The sequence below is a fragment of the Salminus brasiliensis genome, chromosome 17, assembly GCF_030463535.1.
Source record: "Salminus brasiliensis chromosome 17, fSalBra1.hap2, whole genome shotgun sequence".
NCBI lineage: Eukaryota > Metazoa > Chordata > Actinopteri > Characiformes > Bryconidae > Salminus > Salminus brasiliensis.
Genome location: NC_132894.1, coordinates 31,404,635 through 31,430,323, shown reverse-complemented (window position 1 = coordinate 31,430,323; position 25,689 = coordinate 31,404,635). Strand labels below are relative to the sequence as shown.

The 25,689-nt window shown below is 41.4% G+C and overlaps 2 protein-coding genes across 6 annotated transcripts in view; one reads left to right on the top strand and one right to left on the bottom strand.

The window, feature by feature from the left end:
• LOC140538456 (CSC1-like protein 2) overlaps positions 1 to 6,103 on the top strand; it is a 63,522-nt gene extending 57,419 nt beyond the window's left edge. For 2 of the 3 annotated variants that reach the window (XM_072661000.1, XM_072661002.1), the window contains one exon: positions 585 to 6,103. In XM_072661000.1, the coding sequence (XP_072517101.1) occupies positions 585 to 770 (186 nt within the window). In that variant the 3' untranslated portion in view covers positions 771 to 6,103. The remainder of the gene's footprint in view (positions 1 to 584) is intronic. The other variant, XM_072661001.1, reaches the window with a different exon arrangement.
• On the bottom strand, positions 6,003 to 24,982 carry slc29a1b (solute carrier family 29 member 1b). 3 transcript variants are annotated; one of them, XM_072661003.1, is made up of 14 exons: positions 24,837 to 24,982; positions 18,084 to 18,154; positions 15,973 to 16,035; positions 15,782 to 15,863; positions 15,505 to 15,656; positions 14,714 to 14,853; positions 14,469 to 14,603; positions 14,272 to 14,369; positions 14,098 to 14,179; positions 13,945 to 14,018; positions 12,372 to 12,480; positions 12,086 to 12,171; positions 9,235 to 9,434; positions 6,003 to 7,887 (listed from the first exon to the last, which is right to left on the bottom strand). In XM_072661003.1, exons 3-14 carry the CDS (start codon positions 15,996 to 15,998, stop codon positions 7,776 to 7,778), a joined length of 1,296 nt encoding a protein of 431 aa, XP_072517104.1. In that variant the 5' UTR covers positions 15,999 to 16,035; positions 18,084 to 18,154; positions 24,837 to 24,982; the 3' UTR covers positions 6,003 to 7,775. The 3 variants fall into 3 exon arrangements, with proteins under 3 accessions (XP_072517104.1, XP_072517106.1, XP_072517105.1); XM_072661005.1 differs by lacking the exon at positions 18,084 to 18,154; XM_072661004.1 differs by lacking the exon at positions 24,837 to 24,982 and having other exon boundaries at positions 18,084 to 18,603.
• Positions 24,983 to 25,689: the final 707 nt, after the last annotated feature.

Sequence of the window (25,689 nt, the reverse complement as noted above, 5' to 3'; positions counted from 1 at the left end):
CTTCACCTTGAGTTCACAGCTCCCCCCAAGATGAAGCCTGCTTTACTTGCTAAACAGCCAAAACAATTTTTTTTACAATTTTTAAAAACTTTTTACATTTCCATCATCTGAGGTTTGCCACGGTCAGCTGGTGAAATTTCATGAAATTCTGTGTCCACTCCTGCATTGTGATGATGAAGGGGTGGTGTAATGCTAATGTCTGCAATGGGGAGACAAATCTGAACTGCATGTTAAATTCCCAGACTGGGTTGCCTTATTGCAAAGGTTGTAGGTTGGTAGCGACTCCAGATACCCGAATGCATGTGCACAAGCAAGCAAGTTTTTCCAGTACATGCTCTCTTAAAAATACAGCTAACACTTAATAATAACATGCCCCAATTAACAGCAATTCTGTTCAGAAAAAGCTAACAGGCATTAATACATGCGTCAGTTTCCTACTCTCATGACTACATACCTTTACATATTAGACAATCTTAAGTAAAAAAGTGAATTAATGGCCTATAAGTTTTTTAAGGGGTCGACATATGCTTAGTATCTTCTCCCTGCTTCAGATTAACCCGATATTCTCCTCCTCTGTTCTGCAGCAGCAGATGTACATCGCCCAGGTCCTGCAGGACCCGAACTGTGACGAGGCAGGAGGGGGCAGTGGGGAGGAGGATGGCCAGGGGTCCTCGCAGGACGAGGAGATGATCAACGCCGGAAACAGCCTCAACGAGGCCGACTTCCAGTCCGGGGAGGACAGCCTCATCGCCAATGAAGTCCACCAGTAAGAGCAGCACTGATGGAGAGAGAGGGGAGAGAGAAAGAGAGAGGATGGAGGGATTGGAGGAGGAAGAGAGGGCCGTGCCGGACGTCTCCGACCCATTACTGAGCTGTACACCTTCTTGAGCTTTCCGCACATCCGCGTGAACCGTGTCATCTCTCTCATGAGCGCCACGAACGGATTCAGTGTGTTGGTTTTTGAGGAGCGTTGCCAAAAAAAAAAAAAAAATACACACACACACATATATACACACATACACACACACATATATACACACACACACACACACACACACACACACACACACACACACACACACACACACACACAATTCATGCCAACATGTTCAAGCACAAACTGCACATAGAACAATTTACATTCACATGCAAACACTCACACACACTCATCCTTACAGCAGACGTACATGTTGGACATGGTGATGCACATGCGAGTAGATAGTAGACAGGTTTATAAATAGATGCATACACACACACACACACACACACACATGCCTGCACTTTCACTGTTGACTTTGTGCTACAGACTGGTTCTGTGCAGAAAGATGACAATGGGGACCGATATTGGGGGACTGCTTTTTGGAGTCAGTGCAAGTGTGTTTGTGTGTGAGATTGTCGTGGGGGTGAGGTGTATTTATGACGTTTTCTTTTTCTATTTATTGTTTTCAAACTCTTCTTCTTCTTCTTCTTCTTCTTCTTCTTCTTCTTCTGTGGAAGTGGAGGCCTGCTACTGCGGCTTCTGAAACCTTTTTGGAAATTCACAACAACTAGCCTCAAATATACTAGAGTACAGTTCTCCATAAAATGGCCTACAGTGACTGGAAAATCCAGCCTGTGGTAGTCCAGAGACTCCAACTCCCAGAATCCACCTGGAAGTGAATAGCACGGCTGCGAATTCCTCTGGATAGACTCAGGAGGGTTGTGCCGCCTCGTTTCTCTCTCTCCAGAACACTCAGATCTCCGTGTGGCAACCCTCAGACACTTCATCTCGCTTGCTAATCCTCCACCTGCATTAGCTGCTGCGGAACTGGCTTTGTTTGCTTGTCCTGTGTGTCCGTCTCTCCGTCCGTCTGTCTTTGCCTAAGCGAACAGATTTCCGAACCACCCTCAGCGTTCCAAAGCACGTGTGAAATAGAGGAGAGCTTGTAGACGAGAACGTGGTGCCGGTGGCCGTCCCGGTTCTCCCAGACTTCCTCGCTCAGTTCTCGTCAACCTTCTTGTACAGGAGGTGCTCAGTGCTGTGCTCGCACTACAAGGAGACTGACCAGAGGACTGACCAGCCTTTACGGCTCCTGAGGATGGAGGCAGCGATGTGGAGCAAACCACGCAAATCCACATCAGAAGATTATTGATGCCCTGGGGTGACCTATACTGACACGCCACCGTCGTTTCACCTTAACAACCTTAACGGACGGCTGTTTGCGTACGTTTGCAGAGGAACGCTTACGTTCTTGTTCATCGTAGCAGAAACTAGAAACACCAAGCTAGTAGGATTTAGCTCTAAAGTCCGAGCACCGCAGTTTAAGAAACACAAATTCGGACTGTGTCCTGAACCGTGTGTCCGCTCCTGCAGGTTAATCTGCTCATTTGGTTGTCCAAATGTATGACCTGGGATTAGATACGTTCATGTGTCATATTATGTAGTGTGTAAGTGGTTACCCAATGCAGAGACATGGCTTCCCTCCTAATTTCAGTGGCATCAGCTGTTCAGAAAACACCTGGATCACACACCAGAAAGCAGGTTTTGCAGGTCTTTGCAACCTGCCGTTCGAAAGCAGTAGTTCAAACTGGTTCCCAGAACTGGTCTGAAATGGGACAGAAGTGACAGTTGTGGTGAAGGCGTGTCTGACGGCGCTTAGTGCCTGTTGTTTTGTATGAGATGTCAGAGGAACCGTATAAGGAACCAGGCGAGTCCTGGGTAGCTCGGCGAGTTGGGGTTATTGGGCCGTTTGAAAGGCCTTGAATTACTCTGATGATGATGGGAGATGAGCGAAGCTCAACAGACTTTTCTAAAAGATTGCTTTTCTAAGAGATTCTGATAGATTTGGGTAGAGATAGACTTACACTAGTCCTAGAAAGATGTACATGTAGCCCCTGAGGACTTTTAGCTCTAAAGAGATCCGGTAGGAGGAGTCATCGATATACAGCGCCAGTGAGTTAGCGTCGCTTCCGGTCACGTTGTGCCAGATAAAACACCTGATTTTGTTTGTTTGTTTGTTTATTTGTTTGTTTGTTTTTCTCTTTTTTCCTGGTGAGGTTCCTTTGACTGCTAAAGTGCATTGTGGGAGTGTTCTGCTTGCTGTCTGGTACTCTGTGACCTGTAAAGTCTTATGTTTGTTGGCTTTCTCCACTGATAACGTGGTTGTTTGCTGAGCTGCTGATCCCTTCTCACACACGTCTTAACAACGTGTGATTTGGACGGTGCCGTAGGAGAACCGCTTTTGGCTCCATAAAGAAGCCTTTTCTGGGAAAGATCTGAGGAAAAAAAGAAGCTCTCAATAAGTAAATAACCTCTATATTGACGTCTTTGAACTTTTAAAGGGTTCTTCAAATGGACAGCTCTTACAGAAAGTGTTCTTTAAGGAGCTAAATGTGGTTCTTCTATGGCACCACTTGTAGGATCTTTATTTTTAAGAGTGCAGTGGCTCCTAAAGTTGTCCCTTATGAACTAAACCCGGGGGAAATGGTGTTTTAACTTAAAACACACCAAAAAAAAATGGGTTGTGTTAAAAGTTTCAGTGTATTGAACTTCAACCCAGTAACTGACTTGAAGTTGAAACATCTTTTTTTAAAATGCAACTTTTCGTGTCACGCAAAAACCTTGTTTCTATGGATTTTATCTTTGTTTTTCACTTTTTGGCATAATTTGAATCTGGCAGTTGTTCTTTACATTGTATCCAAATCTCATGATGAAGGAGCCAATAGAAATGCTCCAAAATGACTCTGAATAAATAAAATAAATGACAATTTCCGTTGACCTCCATTAAAAGTCAAGAATGTTTTTGTTTTTTCGTTTTTTTTTTGCTTCTGTAAAGTTGCCATTTTGAAGATACAAGGTTTTTGCAAGACCACAATGAATTGCCCAACCCTCGCTTTTGTCAGTGGTAAAGGCCTCTGGGATACCTGTGAAAAGGTTTGCACTGTTAGTGAAGGTCTTCTAGACTTGGTTCTTGATTTATTATAAAAATAATTTTATCATTATTATTATTATTATTATTATTATTATTATTATTGTATACTCAAGTTTTTTTTCCCCCTTTGACTTCAGATTTACCCGCCTCTCAAACTGGTTACTATAACGTAAAGTAAGCAAGCTTGTCTCGCACACCTGCGTTGTTGTCTGCTGAACTGGATCAAGCAAATAACCATGGTACTACTTTAGTGCAGTGACTTGAGGAAATTTTGAACCGTCTCAGGTGTTCTTTATTTTCAAAAAAGACGAAGAAAAAAAAAAGTTGTTTACATCTGTGTGTTTTTTTTGTTGTTGTTGTTGTTGTTTGGTTGGGATTTTTTTTTTATTATTATTATTATTACGCATGACCCTCGTTTACATGCTCCTCATTGGTAGACACAAAGGTAACCTATGAAAGCTGTAGCTACATAGTTCATTTGAACCTCCGTAGTTCGTAGTAGTAGTAGTGGTAGTAGCAGTAGTTATAGTACGTAGGAAACTATACGTTGCCATGCGTAGATACTCGCTGTCGCACAGCTTTACGTACGTGTCTGGATGCAGTAGCTACACGCTGGAGATACTAATGCAAAATTTGTGTCTGTCTTTGAGTCACGAGTTTGGGACGTCACATATTTTTATATATAATAATATAAAATTTCTTGTTTGTTTATTTTTTTATTTTTTTTCCCACACACTTTCTTTCGGAATTGTATATTGTAGTGCACACGAAGACTTGAGGGTGGTCAGAGACTCGTATGAAGGTCATTTCTAGTTCTTGGTGAGTTCCACCGTGCGCTCGCTCGGCTTTGCTCTTTTCGTAGCCTGGTTACGATTGGTTAGTGAAGAGGAGTGCATAACTAAATCACGACATTCGACCATGAAAGGAAAGGCCGGAGGGTTTTGGGGTGTGTTTGTTTGTTTGTTTGTTTGTTTGTTTGTTTGTAAATCGTCAGAGACACTGTTTGATGACACAAAAAGAGCCTGCTCAAGCTTTGAAGTATTTGATACCAGTTGTGTATTGAAAAGGTGCGTCAGTGACTAGCTGTAACTAACCTTGCTGTTTGTTGGTTTCATGGATTTTTAATCACATCACCAGTTCACACTTTTTTCTTTCTTTTTTCTTTTTGTTGTTTTGTTTTTTTAACCATTATAACTAACCGTTAGAAATGAAGAATGTCTTTTAGAGAAGGGAAAGACAAAAAAAAAAGAGTGAAAAATGCTTTGGGTGGAGAGAATCATCTATTGGATGGCCTTTAGTTAATCAAGTGAATTGAAAAGAATGGATGTGAATATGAATTATGTCTCTGTATATACCCTTCAGTTATGGCACTGTCATTGTGATGGTGTTCCAAAGCACATATGTACAGTTTGTATAAGTCTTGAATAAGGCGAGGGACTGAACAGAATATGTAAAATACTGTCCTGTTTTTGCTTCTTATTATTATTATTATTTTCCCCTCCCATTTTTTCCCCCAGTCTGCTCCATTGATGCTAGTTTTCGCCTATACACTATATGTCCAAAAGTTTGTGGACACCCCTTCAAATGAATGCATTCAGCTACTTAAGTTGCAGCCATTGCTGACACAGATGTGCACACACAGCTTGTGTCTAGTCCCCATAGAGAAATACAGCCAATAGCATAGGAGCTTGAGGGCTATAAAGCCCCCCCAGCAAACCGTGTTCTCTGGAATGGGATGAGGTAGGATGACGATCATCCAACATCCTGTCCTCACTAACACTCTTTGTCGCTGAATGCAATCAAATCCTCAGAGCAAAGCCAAAATTCCAAATCTAGTAGAAATCGTCCTTCCCTGGACACTAGAGACAGTTGCTGCAATAAAAGCAGGATCAACTCTCTCTCTCTTTTTTTTTTTTGTTGATGAATGATGTAAATTTCTGAAGAATCAATTAATAAGCAGGTGTCCCAATACTTTTGTCCATATAGTGTAAGTACAAAAATCAAACCAGCCAGCAGTCTGATTTTGAAGCTGTTAAGTTTGTTTGGCTGTGTGGTATTTATTTATTTTGAAAAGCCTTTTTTTTTTTTTTTTTTTTTAGGGGAGGGGGGGGGTCCAAAAGTCCATCTCTGTGGTGAATCATTTGTCACACCTTCAGTTCCTTGATCAATAAAACTTGGTATTCATCCTGTGGGCTTGCCTCCTGTCCACTTCAACATGGCCAGCAGAGGGCAGTATAGGGTAAAGCCAGTGCTGGGAAAGTTGCAGAGTTTCTTTAAGAGGAAAAACCCTGGACGTGTGCTGGAGAAGAACATCATGGCGGCGTCAAACCACCTGTCCAAAATCTCCCAAACGTGCTTCACTCTCATCACTGGGTGTAAAGGTTCTTCTTGCACTCAGTTCTCTGTTGCAGAAGTGCTTCTTCTATGGCGTCACTCAATAAACCATTTGAAGCGTCTTTATTGGTATACACTACATGTCCAAATGTTTGTGGACACACCTTCAAATGAATGCACTCAGGCACTTTAGGTTTGCACCAATGTTAATGTTACACACTCTGGACTGGTAGCGGTTGTTTATAGTGGTTTATAGTGGGTGAATGGTCAGTTTTCATGTTCTACTGTGAAATAGCTCCACACTGCAGACTCTCAACTCCTTTATTTACCTTCTAAATAATATACAATTGTCCATAATCTAATGTTGTGCTTGTAGAGAATAACACTAATACAAAAACTAACAATACTATCCGTATAATAAACACACTGAAGGCTACATAATACATAAAAGAAAAAAAAGAAAAAAATTCAGACTGACTAAAATTGTTAAGTATCATACTGTATCTCAAGCTCTGAGTGAGTGTAGGCCTCTAAAGCCTGACTTGTCTTGTTTTTGTCTAATACACATGCTTCTGACCTTCTGAGTGGACAGCAAAAACAATTCAGGGTCAGTTTCTCAGACCCGGATTACAGCCGACAGTGTACCTCACATAAAAATAAACAATTAAACCAATTAGCGGTTCCTGTAGCTGGTACTCACCCCACCATATAGACTCTGGCTTATATGGTTTTGGCCTAAAAGCTCATTTTCATCTGATATATACTGCTCGCTTCAGCCTAAGCCTAGTTTACACTGATTGGCCATAACATTAGAACCACTGACCGGTGACGTGAAAAACATTAATTCATTATCTACAGCAGCATCTGTCAAGGAGTGTCGAGGATATAATAGGCAGCCAGTGAACAGTCCTTGCAGTTCTTGAGGGTAATGAGGGTATTAAAAGCAGGGCAAATGAGTAAGCATACAGAAGTTTTGATGGCCGGACGACTGGGTCAGAACATCTCCAAAACATCAGGCAGGTCTTTTCAGGCAGATGTGTACCTACCAGAAGTGATCCAAGAAAGCACAACCGGTGAGCCAATGACAGAGCCATTAGTGCCTAAGGCTCACTGATGCGTTCCATGGAAGCCCCACCTCACGACTAACTGCACTTACAGGATCTGCTGCTAACATTAGTCTTAGTGCCAGATACCAAAGGACGCCTTCGGAGGCCTTAAATGGTCAGATGTTGTGACGGCACAAGGGGGGGGGGCCTTCTCGATATTAGTCAGGTGGTACTAATGTTATGGCTGATTAGAGCAGGCCTAATACATGTCCACGAAACGAGCCCACAGCTTAGTCCATGTCCATGAAACGTGACTTCGTGAATCCCACTGATCCTTGAACCCATCAGCAGAACTGTTTTCTGGAGAAGTGATGCAAAAGCAGATATGATGACAGGCACAGACTTGACAAACTGTGCAGATGCGGGCTGTTCAAGAATAGATGGGTGTCGGTGTTTCCTTTGAGGTGTAGTGCACTGGACGTCCTCAAATGACCCCTCGGAACAAGAAGGAGAGAGACGCTCCCAAAGCCAGGCCCAGGGACAGGAAGAAGGCCATGATTGCCCCGGCTGTCTCCGCCTCATTTGTAGCCACTTTCCTAATCAGAGAGAAGACAAAAGGAATGGGTGAAGGTCAGACTTTGGCTTTAGGGTGCAGTGTCCTGCATCTGGAAGCTCATCTGATTGTGTAAGCTCTTAAAAATAAAGATGCAGAACCGTTCCTGTTTTGTCTCTTTCCAACATCTCTTTAAGCCTTAAGATTCTTTGGACAGATGAAGTAATACTAGATCATCTGTCAAACATGGTGGAGGCACTGTTATTATAGGTCTGTCAATGCTGCAACTGGGGCACTGGTGTTTGCTGATGATCTGACCAGGTGAAGGGAATAACATTGGTTATCTTGTTGCAGCAGCACTGGTCAACCATAACATTAGCACTGCCCGCCAAATATTGAGTAGCTCCCCTTTGTGCCTTCACAACAGATCTGACCATTCAAGACATGGACTCCACAAGACATCTAAAGGCATCCTGTGGTATTTGACACCACAACATCAGCTGCAGATTCTTTAAACCCTGTAAGTTGGAAGGTGGGGCCTCCATTAACATAATTGAGCCTTCGGTGCCCATGATTCTGCCACCTGCTCACCAGTTGTCCTTTCTTGGAGCACTTTAGGTAAGTACTGACCACTGCATACCAGAAAAAAACACACAAGGCCTGGCTGATGTTTTGGGGATGTTCTGACCCAGTTGTCTAGCCATCACAGTTTGGCTCCTGTCAAAAGTTACTCAGATCCTTATGCGACCCATTTTTCATGCTTTTACACCTTCATCACCTTCAAGGACTGTCTAATATGTGAATCCCACCAAATTGTGATGGCTAGACGACTGGGTCAGAACATCCCTAAAACATCAGGCAGGTCCAGGGGGGTTTTCTGGTATGTAGTGGTCAGACCCTACCAAAAGTGCATGGGTCATGGACACTCAAGGCTCATTGATGATCATTGAGATCGCACCTCAAAACTTACAGGACTTCAAGAATCTGCTGTTAACCTTAGTCTTGGGGACAGATATCTCAGGATGCCTTGTGGTTTTGGTGACGAGATTAAGCAGATGGTTTTAATGTTATGGCTGATCAGTGTATACTCGCTGTTCAGACTCTGATGTCTTTACTGATAAATGTAGGTGAGCTCTGTTCTGCCTGGCTGTACTCTATTGGGCCTCATTTAAGAAGCAGTCAGGGTTGAATTTAGAATTTTTCAGAATGGGCGGGGCTAAACTTGTGTAGGATGAACAGGTGGAGATACTAAAGGTCAATGACCTCACCAGAACAGAGACATTCTTGTTGACGTGTTCACCGCACTGCTTGTTAGCTTCTACTGTTAGCGTGTTTGTTGTCCCAGTTAGAGCAACTGGCTAGTGACCCATAGGACAGGTATTGGACCTACTTGGGGCCGAAGCACATGCAGAGGCTGGCCAGATATCCATTTGAGAAGCCGAAGAGGATCATGAAGACGATGAACCAGGCGTCGTGTGCGAAGAACACGGGCATGATGTAGCGGGGCTGGACATTACACAGCATGAAGAGAGGCACAAAGACCACACGGGCCAGCAGCAGGATCGGCAAGAGCTTACTGTCTTGTCCAGGCTGGGAGAAGATCAGAGAGAGAGAGATAGTAAAAGCTGCTCTGTTTCTTGTAGGGGTGTAAAGGTATGTGTATCATTTTACACAATTTGTCTGACATCTGGTGACCCAGATCTTACAGTGAGTATTTATAGTATTTTGTCTCCTGTTGAGTTAGATCTTGGACACCCTGTCCAGGAGCAATAACTGTTAAAAAACATAGAGACATAGTGTTGATTTGATGAACTGATCTGAGCTTCTGTATTGTGGAGTCTGCATTTCGTGCAGTGCTCAAAGCGTCTTGCTGGACCTATGAATCAACCTATTAGATAAAGAATTAATTGGCGTGTTAGCACGCCCTTTGCATCTGGTTTCAAAGGTGTATCAGTGTAGGCTGCAATCTCAATGGGTGAAAGGTCCAGTCAGCTTCAGTAAGTGGAGAGGAGTGGGGGTTCTTTATGAGCAGATGGTTGGTCCACATGCCTCATCTCAAAGTATCTCACCTGTAAGCACAAAAGCTTTCGTTTCTCTGGATCTTAAGACACTAAGACGAAGTTAAGGCAATATTTAAAAGCATATTTTTGAAGAATACCAACTTGGAGCCTTTCTTAAATGGAGAGTTCAGAAGAAAAATCTGAGAAGAAGGTTTTTTTGATCAATTGAAGAAATTTGGTCAATTTATCTTAAGTGCAAAGGTGTGAAAAGTACTGACATTCATTCCTCAGGTAGAAGTGAGTGGAGATACTAGGGTTTAAAAGACTTCTATAGAAGTTGAAGTATCAGCTTAAGCTTTTTACTCCAGTAAAAGTGTAAAAGCACTGGTTTCAGAACGACTTCAAGTAGAAAAGTAAAAGTAATGAAAGGGAAACAAAGGCTGAAAGCTTAGGCCGCGCCACAGAGGTCTATAGTGCACTACCCCCCTCCCCAAAAACACATTTCTGCCCAATGAAAATGAAGCATTTTAGTAATATCAGATCTATTAAAGGAGCGTCTCTGTGCTCTACTGAGCATCAACATGTGTTTCATGGAGGGAAAATATGATGAGTAGTTGCCTCTAAGTAATGCAAAAATTTCAGAGGCGTGTGATCAATAAGCTTTATTGGAATGTACAAATGTGGGGCTTAGTCGGGACGTTTAACTGCAGTTCTCTTGAGTCTTCATACTACACTACAGACGTCTGCTGTGTGCTTGCTGGAGAGTGACAGGACGTGTGCAGGTGTGTTGGATCGCTTATAAACCAATAGGGAGTCAGAATGGTGTATGTTTATACTTCTCATCCAACCACACTTTCCGGATGGAGAGATTTATCTGCATAGGGTTTTTAGTTGTTGTTGTTGGGTTTTTTTTTGAAGAATGACGAGCCGGAATGAAAACAAATGGAAATGAAATAGGAGTAATGAGGCTGTTTTTAAAATGTAAGGAGTAGAAAGTTCAGATAATTTGGTGTAAATGTAAGGAGTAGACATAAAAAGCCAGCTGAAAAAAATTGCTCATTTCTACTTAAGTAAGGTAACAAAGTATTTGTCCTTCATTCATATCTTAAGATCCTTCGTAAGGAAAGCTTTTGTAAATCTGGAGATCCCCAGAGCTTTCATTTCCATCTTTCATTTCTTGTAGTTGGTTTCCCCCCCACTGTTATTTGCTGAAGCCACAAAAGTTCTATGAGGTTCAGCTCAGGGGCTGTGAGGGCTATTGGTTGTGTCTCTTCGGGTAGTCCATGGTGGATTTCAAGGTATGTTTTGGATCATCATCATCCTCCTGTTGTAGAAGCCACTAACCCAAAGGGCTTCAGCCTTTCAACAAATGGCTTGACCTTTGTATCCAGTTTTTGCCGGTATTTTGTGGAATTCATTCCCCCCTCCACCCATCCGATATCGCCAAATCAACTGGCTACAACACAACCCCAAAGCACGATAGAGCCACCTCTGTATTAAACAGTTGGCAAGATATTATTTTTATGAAGTTCTTGTGTTTTGACTTCATCAGTCTACAGCATGCTGCCCAAGCTCATCTGGCTTGACTTCAATGCTTGCTTCAGGTCAGGGGCGTCTCCTGTTGTACTGGGGCATACTACGTTTAGAGGGCACAACTGTACCCCGCTGCTTGCCTAATGTTATTACTAGTTATATCTATTATTATTATTATTATTATTGTAGTAGTAGTAATAGTAGTAGTAGTTATATTATCATTAAGTACAATACATAATAATAATAATTAATAATAAAATATTAATGTAAATAATTACAGATAGATAGATAGATAGATAGATATAGATAGATCACTTTATTTATCCCACGGGGAAAGTCAGTTTTTACAGCAGCAAAATCAAACAAGAGAGCAGCATAATAATAATAATAATAATAATAATAATAATAATAATAATAATGTCCATTACTCTGCAAACAACCAGAATAAACTGGCTTTGACAAAGAAAGATGCTAGGGCATTGTGGGAAATGTAGTGCCTATTGTTCTTTACTTTTTACAGCCTTCATTTTAGTGGGACTTAGCAACACCTGACAGTTTATTGGGTGTAATGATGCCCTGCCTCAAGGTTTGTGGTGCCACACGGAAGGTTTCCTTTGTTAAGACTCTTCCCTGACTCTTCCCGGAATGGTGAACCAACACGTCTGACCCAAGAAGAAAAGTGTGTTAGCTGTTTTTTTTATTACTCACCCACATACACACAGCTGTCAAGCTCCGGCCTGCCCAGTCACACAGGTTGAAGAGCAGGAAACAGGACACGGGAATGAAGTACATCTCTGGGGAAGAGGGAAGAGAGACATTTGTAAGACACTGAAATTCACATTTGATCTTTTAGTGGTTTCTTGACGTTCATCTGTAAAACACTTGAAATTAAGCACAAAAATAAGAATTAATGAATTCAGTGCTGGATCAGTGAGCCTCACTTTCTTACTGCCAACAGTGCTGGTCACACACACATACACTCATTAAGGCTTACCCCAACTTCCTTTGTTAGCAATGGTGGATTTAACATCTGCAGTGACGGCAGGAAAAGTGCCAATGGTGATCGTGAAGCAAAAGCACACGGAGAAAGCCATCACCCAGATCTACACAGAAAGAAGAAATGGGTAAGACCAGGTCAAACATTTAAGACCGGTCTGGCCTCCTTCATGTTAGACTGTGTTTAATGTGGTGTTTCCACGTTTCTGCACAGTCACTAAACAGGGTCATTCAGAGTGGTTTGTGTTGTTAAAAGCTTTGTTCTGTAGGGTCAGAGTTGTTCACAGTGGTGGTGGATACAATCTGACATCTGCAGAGTTTAATGCCTCTAGAAGTTACATAATAGAAAGCGATTACATGCAACTGTCATGATAGAAGCCGGAAACACTGTTTACCATAGTTTTCAAATGGAGTTTCGGCTTAAAAATACAACACTTTTCAACACAGACCTGCATCATGGGCATTCATAATAATAGCAATAATAATAATAGAACTGTAATTCAATTTAATGTGTGCAATAATAATTTTCCATATTTATCACAGTTATTACCACTATGCCACTTTACTAAATTCATATAATTGATATATATTTACATTTCACATTCTTAATTTTTTTCTCTTTGTTCTAAATTTATTTTAATTATTTTATAGTGTTTATTTTATAGAGTGTTTACTTACAAAATAAACACTATATAAAATAAACACTCTATAAAATAAACACTACAAAATAAACACTCTATAAAATAAACACTATAAAATAGAGTGTTTTTATTTGTAGTGTTTATTTTGTAGAGTGTTTATTCTTGCACAAATGGTTGGAGCTGTAACAACTATAATTTCCTTCCTGGGATCAATAAAGTATTTCTGATTCTGATTATAGGGCAAGATACACTGACCAGTCAACACATCAGCACCACTGACCGGTGTAGTGAAAAACATTGACTGACTTTATCTGCAGTGGCATCAGTGAAGGAGTGAGACCTACATACGTAAACCGTCGGTTCTTGAAGGCAGAAAAAATTGGAAAGCTGGGAAACTTTGACAAAACAAACTGAGATGGCTGGACGACTGGGTCAGAACATCTCCAAAACATCAGGCAGGTCTTGTGGGTTTTTTCTGGTATGCAGTGGTCAGTAACTCCCAAAAGTGGTCCAAGAAAGAACATCTGGTGAACCCAGCTACTGGGTCATGGGCACCTTGGGCACATTGATGCGATCCATGGAGGTCCCACCTCACAACCTACAGGACTTGATCCTACAAGTCTTGATGTCAGATACCACAGGACACCTTCAGGGTCCATGCCTCGAATGTGCAGATCTGTTGTGAGCAGTTTAGGGAACCTATTTAATATTAGGCAGGTGGTTTGGATTTAGCACTATTTCACTATTATCAACACTTGGTTCACTGGTGTTTTTTGGCACTGTAGTCGTGGTGACCCCTTGTTCCTGTCACCACCACTATAAAGATATCTGAGACAGTTTCTCTACATGTACGCTTCTCACAGCAAAACGCTCTGAATTGAGCTTAAATAGCCAAATCTAAGTGTTGTGAAATGATGGAGAAAGATGTACCTTTTTGAAGATTTCCACAATGGAAGGATTCTTCTGAGTATCCTCATTAGAGCTTCCCTCTGGCCTGTTCTCCTCTAAAGTGGGTTCAAAACATTTCACATCAGTCTCAAATCAGTGAACGGTGGTGAAAATGTTTTTGGGGTATTTAATCACCTTTTTTCAGCAAATCCATTTTGTTGTCTTCCTCTTGTGCAGGACTGCTCTGGCTTTTCTCCAGGTAGTACTGGTAGAATTCCTACCAGAAAGAAGAAGGTGTTTCTTTACAGGTGTTTCTGAACTGAGGCCTGGAGCAATTGTTCTGATTGGAGCTTCGGGTTTTATACTCACCAGTTTAGGGAGAGCAAAGTAAGACAGGATGGCAAGGCCTATTACAGCACAGGCTGTGATGAAGTAGCCGAAAGCACTGTCTGTTAAAGCCGAGCCGCCTGAGGAAGGAAGAGCGACACCAGGAGAAGGAGATGAAGGAAGACTTCATGAAGACTTTAAAGGTATGTGCATGGTTTCTTCTGGAAATATGAGCTTACTTGCAATGGCGCAGATCATGGAAAAGGCAGCAAAGGTACCAGCCAGTCCCTGGCCACTCATGATTGGTGTGGTGTAGGAAGCTGGCAATGTTCCAGCCATACCAAAGAGACTTCCTTGCAGCACAGCTCCAAACGCTGAAAGAGATCAAATACATGCAGTACATGAAGTGCTTCTCTTTGACTCAGGCAGTATTCCTACTGAGGTTGCGAGGATTGCATGTAACTCATTCTGAAGCCATACTCACTGTTAATGATGACAATTTTCACCATGGTGATCGTAAAAAAGGGCAAGGGCTCCATGGGCACTTTTACTAGAACAGCGGTGGTCAAAAACACCAGCAGGATGGCAAACAAACTGCCCATAATTCTTATCTTCTGGGAGATTCTGTTATGAGAGGGAGGTTCAAGGTTAGAGCACAACTGTATCTCCATAGAAAAGCATTGCCTATTGGGGGACAATGGGAATCTCCACTAGCCTGAGGTCATTGTGGCCAATGGCAGTTGTCAGCTAGAGGAGCAAGCACTTGGGGGCGTTATGCAATCCAAAGGTATCCAGACAACCCTTCTAATTACTGAATTCAACTACTTTACACACAAAGCTTACACAAAGATAAAGACACCATCTGGACACAGATGGAATTTGGTCTCCAACTTCAACACACACATACACATACACTAGTGAGCACACATCCAGAGCAGTGGACAAGGGGCTGGAGAGTGTGCAAAGGCCCAACAGTGGCAGCTTGCAGAGCCCGAGTATTTAACCCACAGTCATCAGCAGCCTGACTAACCACTACTAGAGGAGCATACTGCCTCCCAAGAATTTGGGCTGTGGAGCTGCTCTGGAGAGATGGAGCTCCATACAATGCTTCCAATGTATCCAATAGGCTCCCTAATAATACCATGGATTTCAGAGGAGACTGTATGGGCCGCTATCTACAAACCAATGTCTGATTTGTCCATCAATAAATAATTGACCATTGTTCCACATGGTTGACCCTATAGCTCTAGATCAGCAAAAGCTGCTTGGACGTACCTCTGGAGCAGAAAGGAGTTGAGATATGAGAAGACTAACAGAGGGATCATAGCACACAGCGTCATCACGTTGTTGAACTTGGCTTGCAGGACACTCCGGCTGTCTTCTGCAGCCTCAATGGTTGTGTTGTCTCCCAGCCGGCTGGTGAAATACTACAGGCATACAGAGACGAGATTGGACTGGTTAAAAAGGATGAGCGCGACAGATACGACAAGGAAGACATGACATTTAAAGCATCCCTAATAAATGCCCATTTCCAAGAAGAACAGCACAGTACCATTGTGGCGGTCATGAAGAAATTCCATGGCAGTAGGGTTCCCAATCCAAGCATGAAGAAAATCAGCCACACTGCTTTGTATCTGAAAAGACCAAAGAAGAACTCAACAACCCGTAGCAGAACCTCAGAGGCTTCAGGGAGTCCATGATACCAAGAACATGTCTTTAAAGACACCTTAAGGTGTTACTTACTTGTCTGTAGGTTCCTGTGTGGCCATATTGGTGGATAATATCTTGTGGTTTTCTTACCTAAGCCTTAAGGTTAGAAGAAGAACAGGGAGTTACCACAAGCTGCACACAATGGTGAAGCAATGTTTAATTTGCAGGCCAGGAACAGTCTTATTGTAAGAGCAAATAAAATCTGACCAGTGACTTTTCTGTTTACAGTTCAGGAGTTACATCTCCTAAAATATTGAGGACCTTCCAGCAAGCCCTACCCTCTAATGCACACTCATATAATAGTCATATAACTCAGCCGGTTTTGCATTGTAGTTCATGAACATACTGAATAAGAAGCTTTAAGCACTGGATACAAAAAGCCTTGGATTTGACATCGCACGGGACTGTAACGTTAGTAGAATGGTTAGTGATTAGTACCTACAGCAAAGTGATTGGCCAGGTTAGATTTATGCAAGTCCTGACTTACAGTAGCCTGTATATTGGTGAACAAGACTCAAAAACCCTTCAAATCACTTAACATCAACCTTGTTCTTAAGCTGTGAAGGCAGTTCATCCCAGCTGAGGAAATAACAGCCTGGCCAGCTCTAAGTGGTCAAGATGGTTAAGCTGGTTGACTAGCTTAGCTCTTGACCAGCATAGGGTATGTTTTTGTTTGAGTTTGATGGTTTAGATGGTCTACAACCATTATCAGACCACCAGTATGAGAAATCTTGACCATGTTTGGTAATGACCAGAACTGGTCACCATGACTGCTGAAATTAATGCATTTTAGGGCCCATGTCAGCCACAGGCCCTTAGAATTGTCCTAACTTTGTTCTAACCCTCCATACAGTGCCCTTAGCATGACCAGCAGCACCAAGCTAGTTGACCAGCATGGCCAGCATAACCACCAAGCATCCTCAAAATTAAATGTAACCTACACTATGCTGGTCAAGAGCTGGTCAACCAGCTGGCTTAGCAGCATAGGTTATGTTTTGGCCTGGATGACCAGCTTTTCAACCACCTTAACCAATTAACAATTTAACAAAAATGTTTCTTAATTGTATTCAGAAATAACCAGGAGATCTGATATGAAATTATGAAAAAATCATGAAAAATATTCAACCTCTTGTCTGTTGAAGTAAATGCTTGTTAAATGCTGGACGTTAGCTAGCTAATGTTCTGTTGCTTTTGCTGTTATCTTGGCATTAATAGCCCGTATTCATAATTTGAATGCATTTGAAGTGACCATGTCTGCTCATTAGCCTTGATTAGGTACTACAAACCAGTGTATGATATGTCCATCATTAAATTGTTGACCATCGTTTTACATGATTCTTGAATCTAGCAAATTTGTGACCTTATAGCTGTGGATATGTGAAAGGTACTTGGTACATCGCTGCCACACATAAAAATATCTCCATTTGTGCTGTTATTCTTAAATAAAAGTAAATTGTAATTAAATTTCATATTGAATGGACCAATACAAAATTTAGATGATTTAAAATAGAATCTTTTTACATTGACATCCATTGAAAGTTTTTCATTTTACCACAAAAAGATGCTATTTTGGAGATATGAGTGTTTTGCTCATATACTCATAATTAAAATGAAACAATAAAAACGGTAAAAGTAATAAATATTAAATGATAAATACGGTAAAAGTAATAAAAAAAATTACAAACAATTTTTTTATACATTTAAATTTGTTTACATTTCTCAGCTATCTGATTACAACAGGTCTTTTGAGTTTTCACAGTATAAACATTTTAATAAAAAAAACAATGTTTTAATGTTTATCTGTTTTCTATACATTTCTTATTTCTGTCTGTTAGATATTGGTTATGTTGAACCTCAGTTACTGAATTTGGTAGTTTTGTCTGAACAAGTTCTTATTAGTTGGGTCAGTTTCACTTTATTAGTTAACACTACAGACTAGCTTGTGCAGTAAATTATGATTTAGTCACCTGCAGAACACATCAGTAAAACACTGAGTAAATGAAAAAGTGCTATTGTTGTTTTTTTTTCATTGAGAAGACAAGTTAATTTTAAAGTCTGTACCTATAAAACTGAAACACAGGCTTAAATATATAATTATACATCAAACGCAGTTCCAGTGCAATCAGATATGAAACGATACTCACTCTGAACAAACTGGACACACTGATCCTATTAGTCCATGCACTCCTTTTGGTCAGTCTTTCATTTGTCTCTGCTGGCAAACCACCCACAATATATAGAGTTACGCATGCTTTTCAGTCCACAGTGTAAATTCTAAGAATCCAGCAGCTGACTCCTCCCTCCCTGTTGTGTGATGGTAACTGATAAAGGAAATGTGCTCTATCTCAGTGTCTGCACCCTCTTCACACGTAACTAGCATTGCTACAAACCCACCAACTCCTCTTTACTGCGGTCAGAAATGAGACTTCTTTAAAAACAAAAAAGGCTCTTGGTGGAACATTGTGGTTGTGGGCTGATAGAGTGGAGTAGCCTAAAGCTGGACCAGTAAAAATGTTGTAGCTCAAGCAGAAGAAGAAAAACAACTAAAACCACTCCTCAAATAATTCTTCCTCAAAGAATTGCAGTGGATCTCCAGAATCTTTCAGTGTTTTAGTCTCTTAGTTACTTTAAGTTTTTTGGTCTGAAATAAAATTCTCAAAAGACTTGTGCGAAGCAACAAAGCAGCCAAGGTGTTTGACCAACTCAACTGAATGAAATAAAAACTCATTTAAATGATAACTTGGGGGAAATTGTACAGATATTCAGGTTGTTGTAAGAATATTTATGAACTTTCTTCTTAATTTTTAAATGATTTTACATGTTTTAAGTTTTATAGAAGAATTGTTATATCAGATTGTTAGTTTAGAAAAATGATCAGAATGAACTCCCAGCAAAATAACGCAATTGCAATTTCACTAGATAAAACTTTGAAAGTAAAAACAGCTATAAATAATTTTATAATGTATATAATATGTATATTATATTGAATCTTCAATTTTGAAAAGTTTCCTTTAAAAGTTATGAAGGTTTTTTCTTTTCCTGTAAAGGTGCTGTTTTGAAAATAGCAGGCTTGTGCATGACAGCGATGATACAGTTACGAGTTATATACGAGTTACATAGAAAGAAGTTCATGTAACGGAGTCAAATTGAACTACACTGTTAAAAGTATAAGATGCTTGAGGAACCTTTGGAGGTTCTTCAATTTGAAACTGTAGAGGAACCTCTTAAGGTGCTTTGAGAAACCTTCAAGAAAAGATCGTTCGAGGTTCCTTGAAGGTTTCTCAAAGCGCCTTAAGAGGTTCCTCCACAGTTTTTAACTGAAGAACCTCCAACGTTTTCTTAAGCATCTAATATATTTAACAGTAGTTAGCAGTAGCTGTTAACTACCTACCTCTGGTTGTGGATTAGAGCAGTTAAACACTAAAGGCCAGAGTACACCAACCAATGTTTGCTGTTGTCCTTCCAATGTCCAGAAGAAGAACTTACAAATCAAACAAACTAGACTGAATGAGGAGAGAGGATTCCAGATTCTCCCAACAGTCAAACCGAACATCTCCTGGATGTTTTTCTGAGGGTGCTATCTAAGTCAATGACTCCTTTAAATATGAATAGCACTCCAAACGGGCCATCAAGGGAGAAGTTGACCTTTGTGTCTGCATGCTAAAGACTGTATAAGATCAGCCTCCTCCACACAATGTGTGATGCTCTCTGTGATTGCCCAGCTTTCACTAATCTTATCTAATGTGTAAAGGAGGAGGAGTTCAGTGGGAAGGTATTCAGAGACATTCATTCAGCTGAACCTTCTAAAAACACCACAGTCGCCGAACCTTCTATCATAAAGAATGTGTTTGGAGCTAAAAAAGGTTAATGGAAAAAATCTCCACTTGAGTGAATCATTAAATGGTTCTTCTCTATGATGACGAAACTGTTGCATATGATCCTTTGAACCTTTACAAATTAGATTTGTACCTAGTTCTTATGTGGTTCTACAGTTTAGTCGATCACTTTAACTGATGTAGAACCTTCACACAGGACTTAGGATGAATTATCAGGTGATGGACCATGGACGCCAACATTGTCTGTGGTCTATGATCATTTTCATTTTGACCATAAACAAGAGGAAACAGTAGTTATGACACAGACAGAATTCAGAATGCTGAAGGTTCGGAAAGAAAGGCCTCCTGAAGCATGTGAGAGGAACAGACGTTGGTGAGCGGAACTGGATCTGAGCTCTGAATCATTGCTGACAAAAGTAGTTTAGGTCACATTCATTTCTTGCTATGTCAGGATGAAGCCCTGATGGCCCTGTTTTTGCATTTAGCAACAAGAGCATTACTGAGGTCAGGATGTTGGTTGATCACCACCCTACTTTCCCCCAAACTCTAAGAGTCACCATCATTCCACAGACCACAGTTCTTCCACAGCTCAATGCTGGGGCCTTTAAACTCCTCTAGCCCAAGCCTGGCATCAGGCAGCATGGTGCCAATAGGTTTATCTATTTACCTGCTCCAGAGAGTCCTATTCTAGTGGCAATATCTCTCTGAAGGGACTAGACAAACTTTGCACATCTGTGTCAGCAAGGAGTGCAACTTAGAGTAGCCAAATGCATTCATTAGATGGGGTGTCCACAAATATTTGGACATAGTTATACACGATAGTTTATACACAAGTATAAAAACAAATGAATTCACCAAGCATTTATTAGCCAGAACATTATGTTCTCCACACATCAGATTACGACAAGACATGTAGAAGCATCTGGAAATCTCACACAGGAACAGTGTGGGTTATTTAAGGACAGGGAAACGCATGTGGCACCATGTAGTCAGGATTGAAGCTACATCCTGCAGAAGCAACCTCACACAACAAATGCCTTGATTGTTTGCTTTCCACTATTATCCCCTTCCAAAACACAGAAAACACGGTGGTGGAGGAAGTCTGCCCAGACACCTCCTCTCACTGTCTCCTGCTCATTGTTCGCATTGTTCAGCAGGCACCTGGAGAAGGCATTATGGATTTTGGGAACAGCTTGATTTACTCAACTGATTTACTCAACAGCGTCATGGTGCAGCAAATAGCAAGGCCACCCAGATCCTGCTGAGATGTCCTAACTTCTAGTGCACACTTCTATAGGTTCGGAATCACTCACTGCAGTCCATGCAAATACTGAATAATAGGTTTAAGGCTGTAATGAGCCTGGAAGAGAGTGTGAGAGTAACGGCATTAACATAATATAGGTCCATCAAGGGGAATTGAGCAGATAATGGCTGAGTAATCTTCTCAGGTCAATGAACAATGGGCTTCAGATGGTAGCAAATGGCAGGGCCAGATTCTATCTATCTATAAAATACCCAGAAAGATAGGTAGGTTGAGAACAGCAGGCACAAACTACCCACATGGACAAGGCACAGCTAATTGTGCTCTCCTGGACTCTGGCTGCTGATGGCAAAGTGGCATGGATCAGGATTCAAACTCATGACCTCTAGGTCATGGTGGCAGCGTATTTGACCGCTGACACACTTTAAGTCTTCACCCAGCTATTTTCTATCTGTATCTTCGTGTAGGGTGTACTATTCTAATGCTATATTCCATATAGTCAGTTGTCAGAGCTGGGAATGATGTTTCACCTGAATTGACAGAAGACTTTGGAGTCTGGTTTGACAATCTTTTACCAGTATTTTAGGGTAAATCTATCCAAAATATGTTCAGGTACCAGGTTCACATGGTTAGCATTGTCCCAGGTTGGCAATGTTCGCGATACCAGTTGATAACAATGCGTTATTCCGTATTTTGCACATCCAAGCAACATGGAAAAACATCCACAGATGAAGATGGGACAGTACTGAGACACAAATAGATAGAAGTACCAATAAACTGTACAGTACTACTGCTTTTCCTACTGTTGATGTGCGGTGCAGCCATGTTGGAATTTGAACTCAGGGTTGGCTGGTGAGGCTCTCCTGACTTTCCGAGTAGGAAATCCGACTTGTGGGGGCACTCCAGTTGAAAAGTACTACCTGGAACCTTCCAAGATTTTTCCAGCATCCCAGTTCAAATGGAGCATATCAAAATTCCTACTTGTTATGATTTTTTCCATTATCAATGAACCTGTTTTTAATAAAGCACAATTAATGCTTTCAGGGAAGAAGAAGAATGAGAGGCAGAGATTGTTCTGATTATAAAGAATTATCTTTCCTACAGACTCATGATTCAGGCTCACAGGAAGTGTGCGTAATGTTGCTTTTCTTCACTCGCCTCTAAGCTAGCGAGAAGCAGCCGGTCTCAGACTAACAACCTGCTAAAATGGACATTAACGTTTTCATTTAACACCTTAAGAAATCATCTGAAGAGGTGGGGAGGCTATGCATAAACCCAGAGCTATGCTAACATTCATCTACAGCCCCTCAGCCCCTCAGAACTAGCCTATTAGCTTCGTTTGCTAAGACAGCTTTGGTGTTCGGGAACTTAATATAAAAACTCAACAGCTTCGTCTCTGACAGTTGGCTACGATAGTCAATGATGGCGTTTGGCAGGATTTGTCACTCAGCTCTAACACTTTAAGCTAAATATATTTAGGTGGTTTGAGTTAAGCTTAGGAAATGTGCATTCCTCAGATAAGGATGGCGACGAGACCTTAATTGCACTCTCGCCAGAGCCTGCTTTTGTTTTCCTAGTTGTGCCAGTAAATCCCTTAGTGTTCCCTTACAATTGTCAGCATTCCGACTTATCCCTTCGGCAAACAACCAAAAATAAGCGGCAACAAGACAAGCTGTTTCCAACTAACGGCTGAGTCACTCAGCCACTTTCAGTTTTAATGTTTGATGGTTCATGACCTGTGAAAAATGGTCATCTTATATTTATTGATCTAAATTTTTGACACATATTACAGATTTGATAACAACGTTACATGCAAGTTTAATTCTGGACGTAGCCATTAGTAAAATCTGCACACTTCTTTTCTGACCAGATCACTTTTGGTTTCGTAGAGAACCCTGCAATCAACAGTTCTTTACAAGAGCCCTAGAACGCCAGATTGCATTTTTCTAGCATAGTTGAATAACGAGAGTTTGGTATATGGAACTGACATACCATGAACTTCAAATGCTGTTGGTCTGTTTGGAAAAATAAAAACGGGCCAATTCCAAAACCTCAAAACTAATAAGCAGCAATCTTGACTGTAGTTACATTTACACCCCACAACTCTGCCCACTAACTACAGCTGGCGAAGCTCCTCTTGACTTCAGAAGAATGTGGTGTTGTTGATACTGGATAGTAGCCCATCACCTCCAGACTCTACTAGTTATGGGAAGATGGGTTGCTATAGGAACCAGGCCTCATGACCGCAGCTTTTCCTGTGCCAGTGCCCGCAGAAGGGGAGCTCAAACTCAAAATGTGTCGAAGTGAATGCCAGGGGACACAAACTGGGAATGCACGCTAGGCTAAAAGCTAACGCTAGTTGATGCTAGCTTCTGTTCAACATCCGCTCCCTCAAGAACAATCTGGACTATCTCAGATGAAAAAACTGGAGCTAAACACACATCAGAAGGGAAAACACTGGCTTGAAAGTCAAACCTGAGGAAGTGAGTGGGTGCAAGGCTAAAAGCTACCTATAATACCGGTAATGTCTTTAGCTTGCTGACAGAGATTGGACAGCAACACTACTGGGGATTCCATTCAAACCTTTGCAAATGTTGCGAACAATCAAATGAAATTTCAGTGGGAAGTTAATGCGTGGGAACTGTTGATGACGTAGGCCAGGTGACGTAGGCATGATTAAGAGCAAACAAGCAAAAAGGGAGAGGTTTAACTCGGTATTTGCTTTTAGCGGAATCATCTTTACAGCCGTTTGCAATCTTTTTATGGCTGGTCTTTCGTAAAAAAAAACAATAATTTTGCAACATTTGGGTGTTTTGTTACACTGTTAAAATTATGCTATATGTGGCTGCTGTGAGCTGTAGTAAAACTAGCCAAAAAGGCTGAGCCTACCCTAATAATTCTTTGAGCCCTCCATAAAAGGACAACGTAACAGGGTGGTACATATGCTTGTTACATTGCATCCGAGTCTTTTTACCCACACAGAAGGTCACATACAAGAACAAACACCTTAAAATACTCAAAAGATGAACCCTTAGACACTTCTTTAACACTTCTTTAGAGGTCATTACATTTTGATGGAAGATTATACAAACATGAGCCAGCTATATCCATATGGAGCCTTTATTGGGAGCCTAACCTAAGCCTAAGTTTTGTCCTCAGCTTCCACATATGGATGCCCACCGGTTTCAGTGATGGGTCAGGGAGGAGTTAAACATAGCCCCCATCTAAATCTTACACTGCATACAAGGCCTGGATGGGACCCGTGTGAGGTTAAGGTGGGCTGAAACAGTGAGGCCTATTTAAGATTCCTGCTATGCTGCTTTCCTACAATGTCTCAGTGGTAAGGGTGAGCTACACACCACGACCTTCCAAAGTGTGTTGACTGCCTTGCTCCACGACTCAAGCAAAACATGCCCAAACCTGCAGCTGGACCTTGCATTTCCAGATTGGAATGAGGTGAAGGAGTGACAGAATGGGCGCAGCTAGGAAGAACATTTCATACCAATAATATTGAAATGAACAAACTCAAAACATATCCAGAACTTTTTCTCATGAGGTCCCAGTGTTCTTCATCAATTCAAATCTTAACATCTTACCATTTCCCACACCTTCAAATCATGAGGTGCACTCCCCGGCATCTTCTGAGCAGTTGTGGTTTTGATGTTTCCATCAGACAGCATAATAGCTAGTCAACAACCGGCAACCTACTGCCTCTACCACATGTACACACTCCGTTCTAACCATTATCCAATGGGGAAAGCTGAGATTGAGACCCAGCCTGGAGTAGGCATCGGCCTTACCTTTGCCGCCCGGTTGACACGACTCCTGATTTGCTCTCAGTTCCAATTCTATTTGCTAGCTGCCGTGGCTTCTTGTCCATATGTTTCAACCACCAGCCCACAATGTGTTTGTTAGCAGCTGCATGCTATCTGAGATCTGCAGATTTCGTCTCTTGGAGAAGTCCTAGCAGCTTGCTTTGCAGTTTCACTCTTGCGTAATGCTGTTAAAGAGCTGTTGTCACGTTTCCTCCCTGTTTTCTTTGAAGAGTCAAAGTTTATCTGCACGCTTGTGCTCGCTTGGCTTGTGTCATACAGAAAATACTCTGAACGTCACGGTGCGTACTCTACCCTAATAACTGTGTAACAACCACACAAAGACTGCTGTTCTGCTGCCACATGTATACTCCATCAACGTGTATGTCCCATGTAATTGCAACTGCAGATGATTTAGAGCCTTTATTCAGTGGCGAGCAAAAGTTTGGGTACCCCTGGTTTCTGTGACTGCGGACAATTCAATGAGCAGGAGATGGGCTGGTCTCCAAAAGGCAGTAAGTTAAAGATGAATGTTAGAGTATAAATGTTTTTTCCCATATTTTGTCCCAATAATTTTACCATTATTAGCTTGTTATGAGGTATGATGAGTTCACAGTCATGGTTAGAAAAAGCTTTATAAAAAATCTGACTCCTCAAACCAGCCATAGACTCATCTAGGCAGCTGCCTAGCACTCGAAGAATGCTTTAAGAATGGTATTTCCTCAGTCTGTAATGTAATTAAGAAATGATATTATAAAGAAATGGTGAAAGACCAAAAATACATCAATAGAAAGCTGTTCAAAGGCTGATAAAACCCTTGGTTGGCTGCAAAAGACTTAAA

Coding starts and splice junctions, on each gene's coding strand:
- slc29a1b (XM_072661003.1), bottom strand. CDS start 15,998: ATGGCCACACAGGAACCTACAGACAA. Junction 15,657..15,781: donor TCTTCATGACCGCCACAATG/GTACTGTGCTGT, acceptor GTATGCCTGTAG/TATTTCACCAGCCGGCTGGG. Junction 7,888..9,234: donor TGCATGTGCTTCGGCCCCAA/GTAGGTCCAATA, acceptor CTCTCTGATTAG/GAAAGTGGCTACAAATGAGG.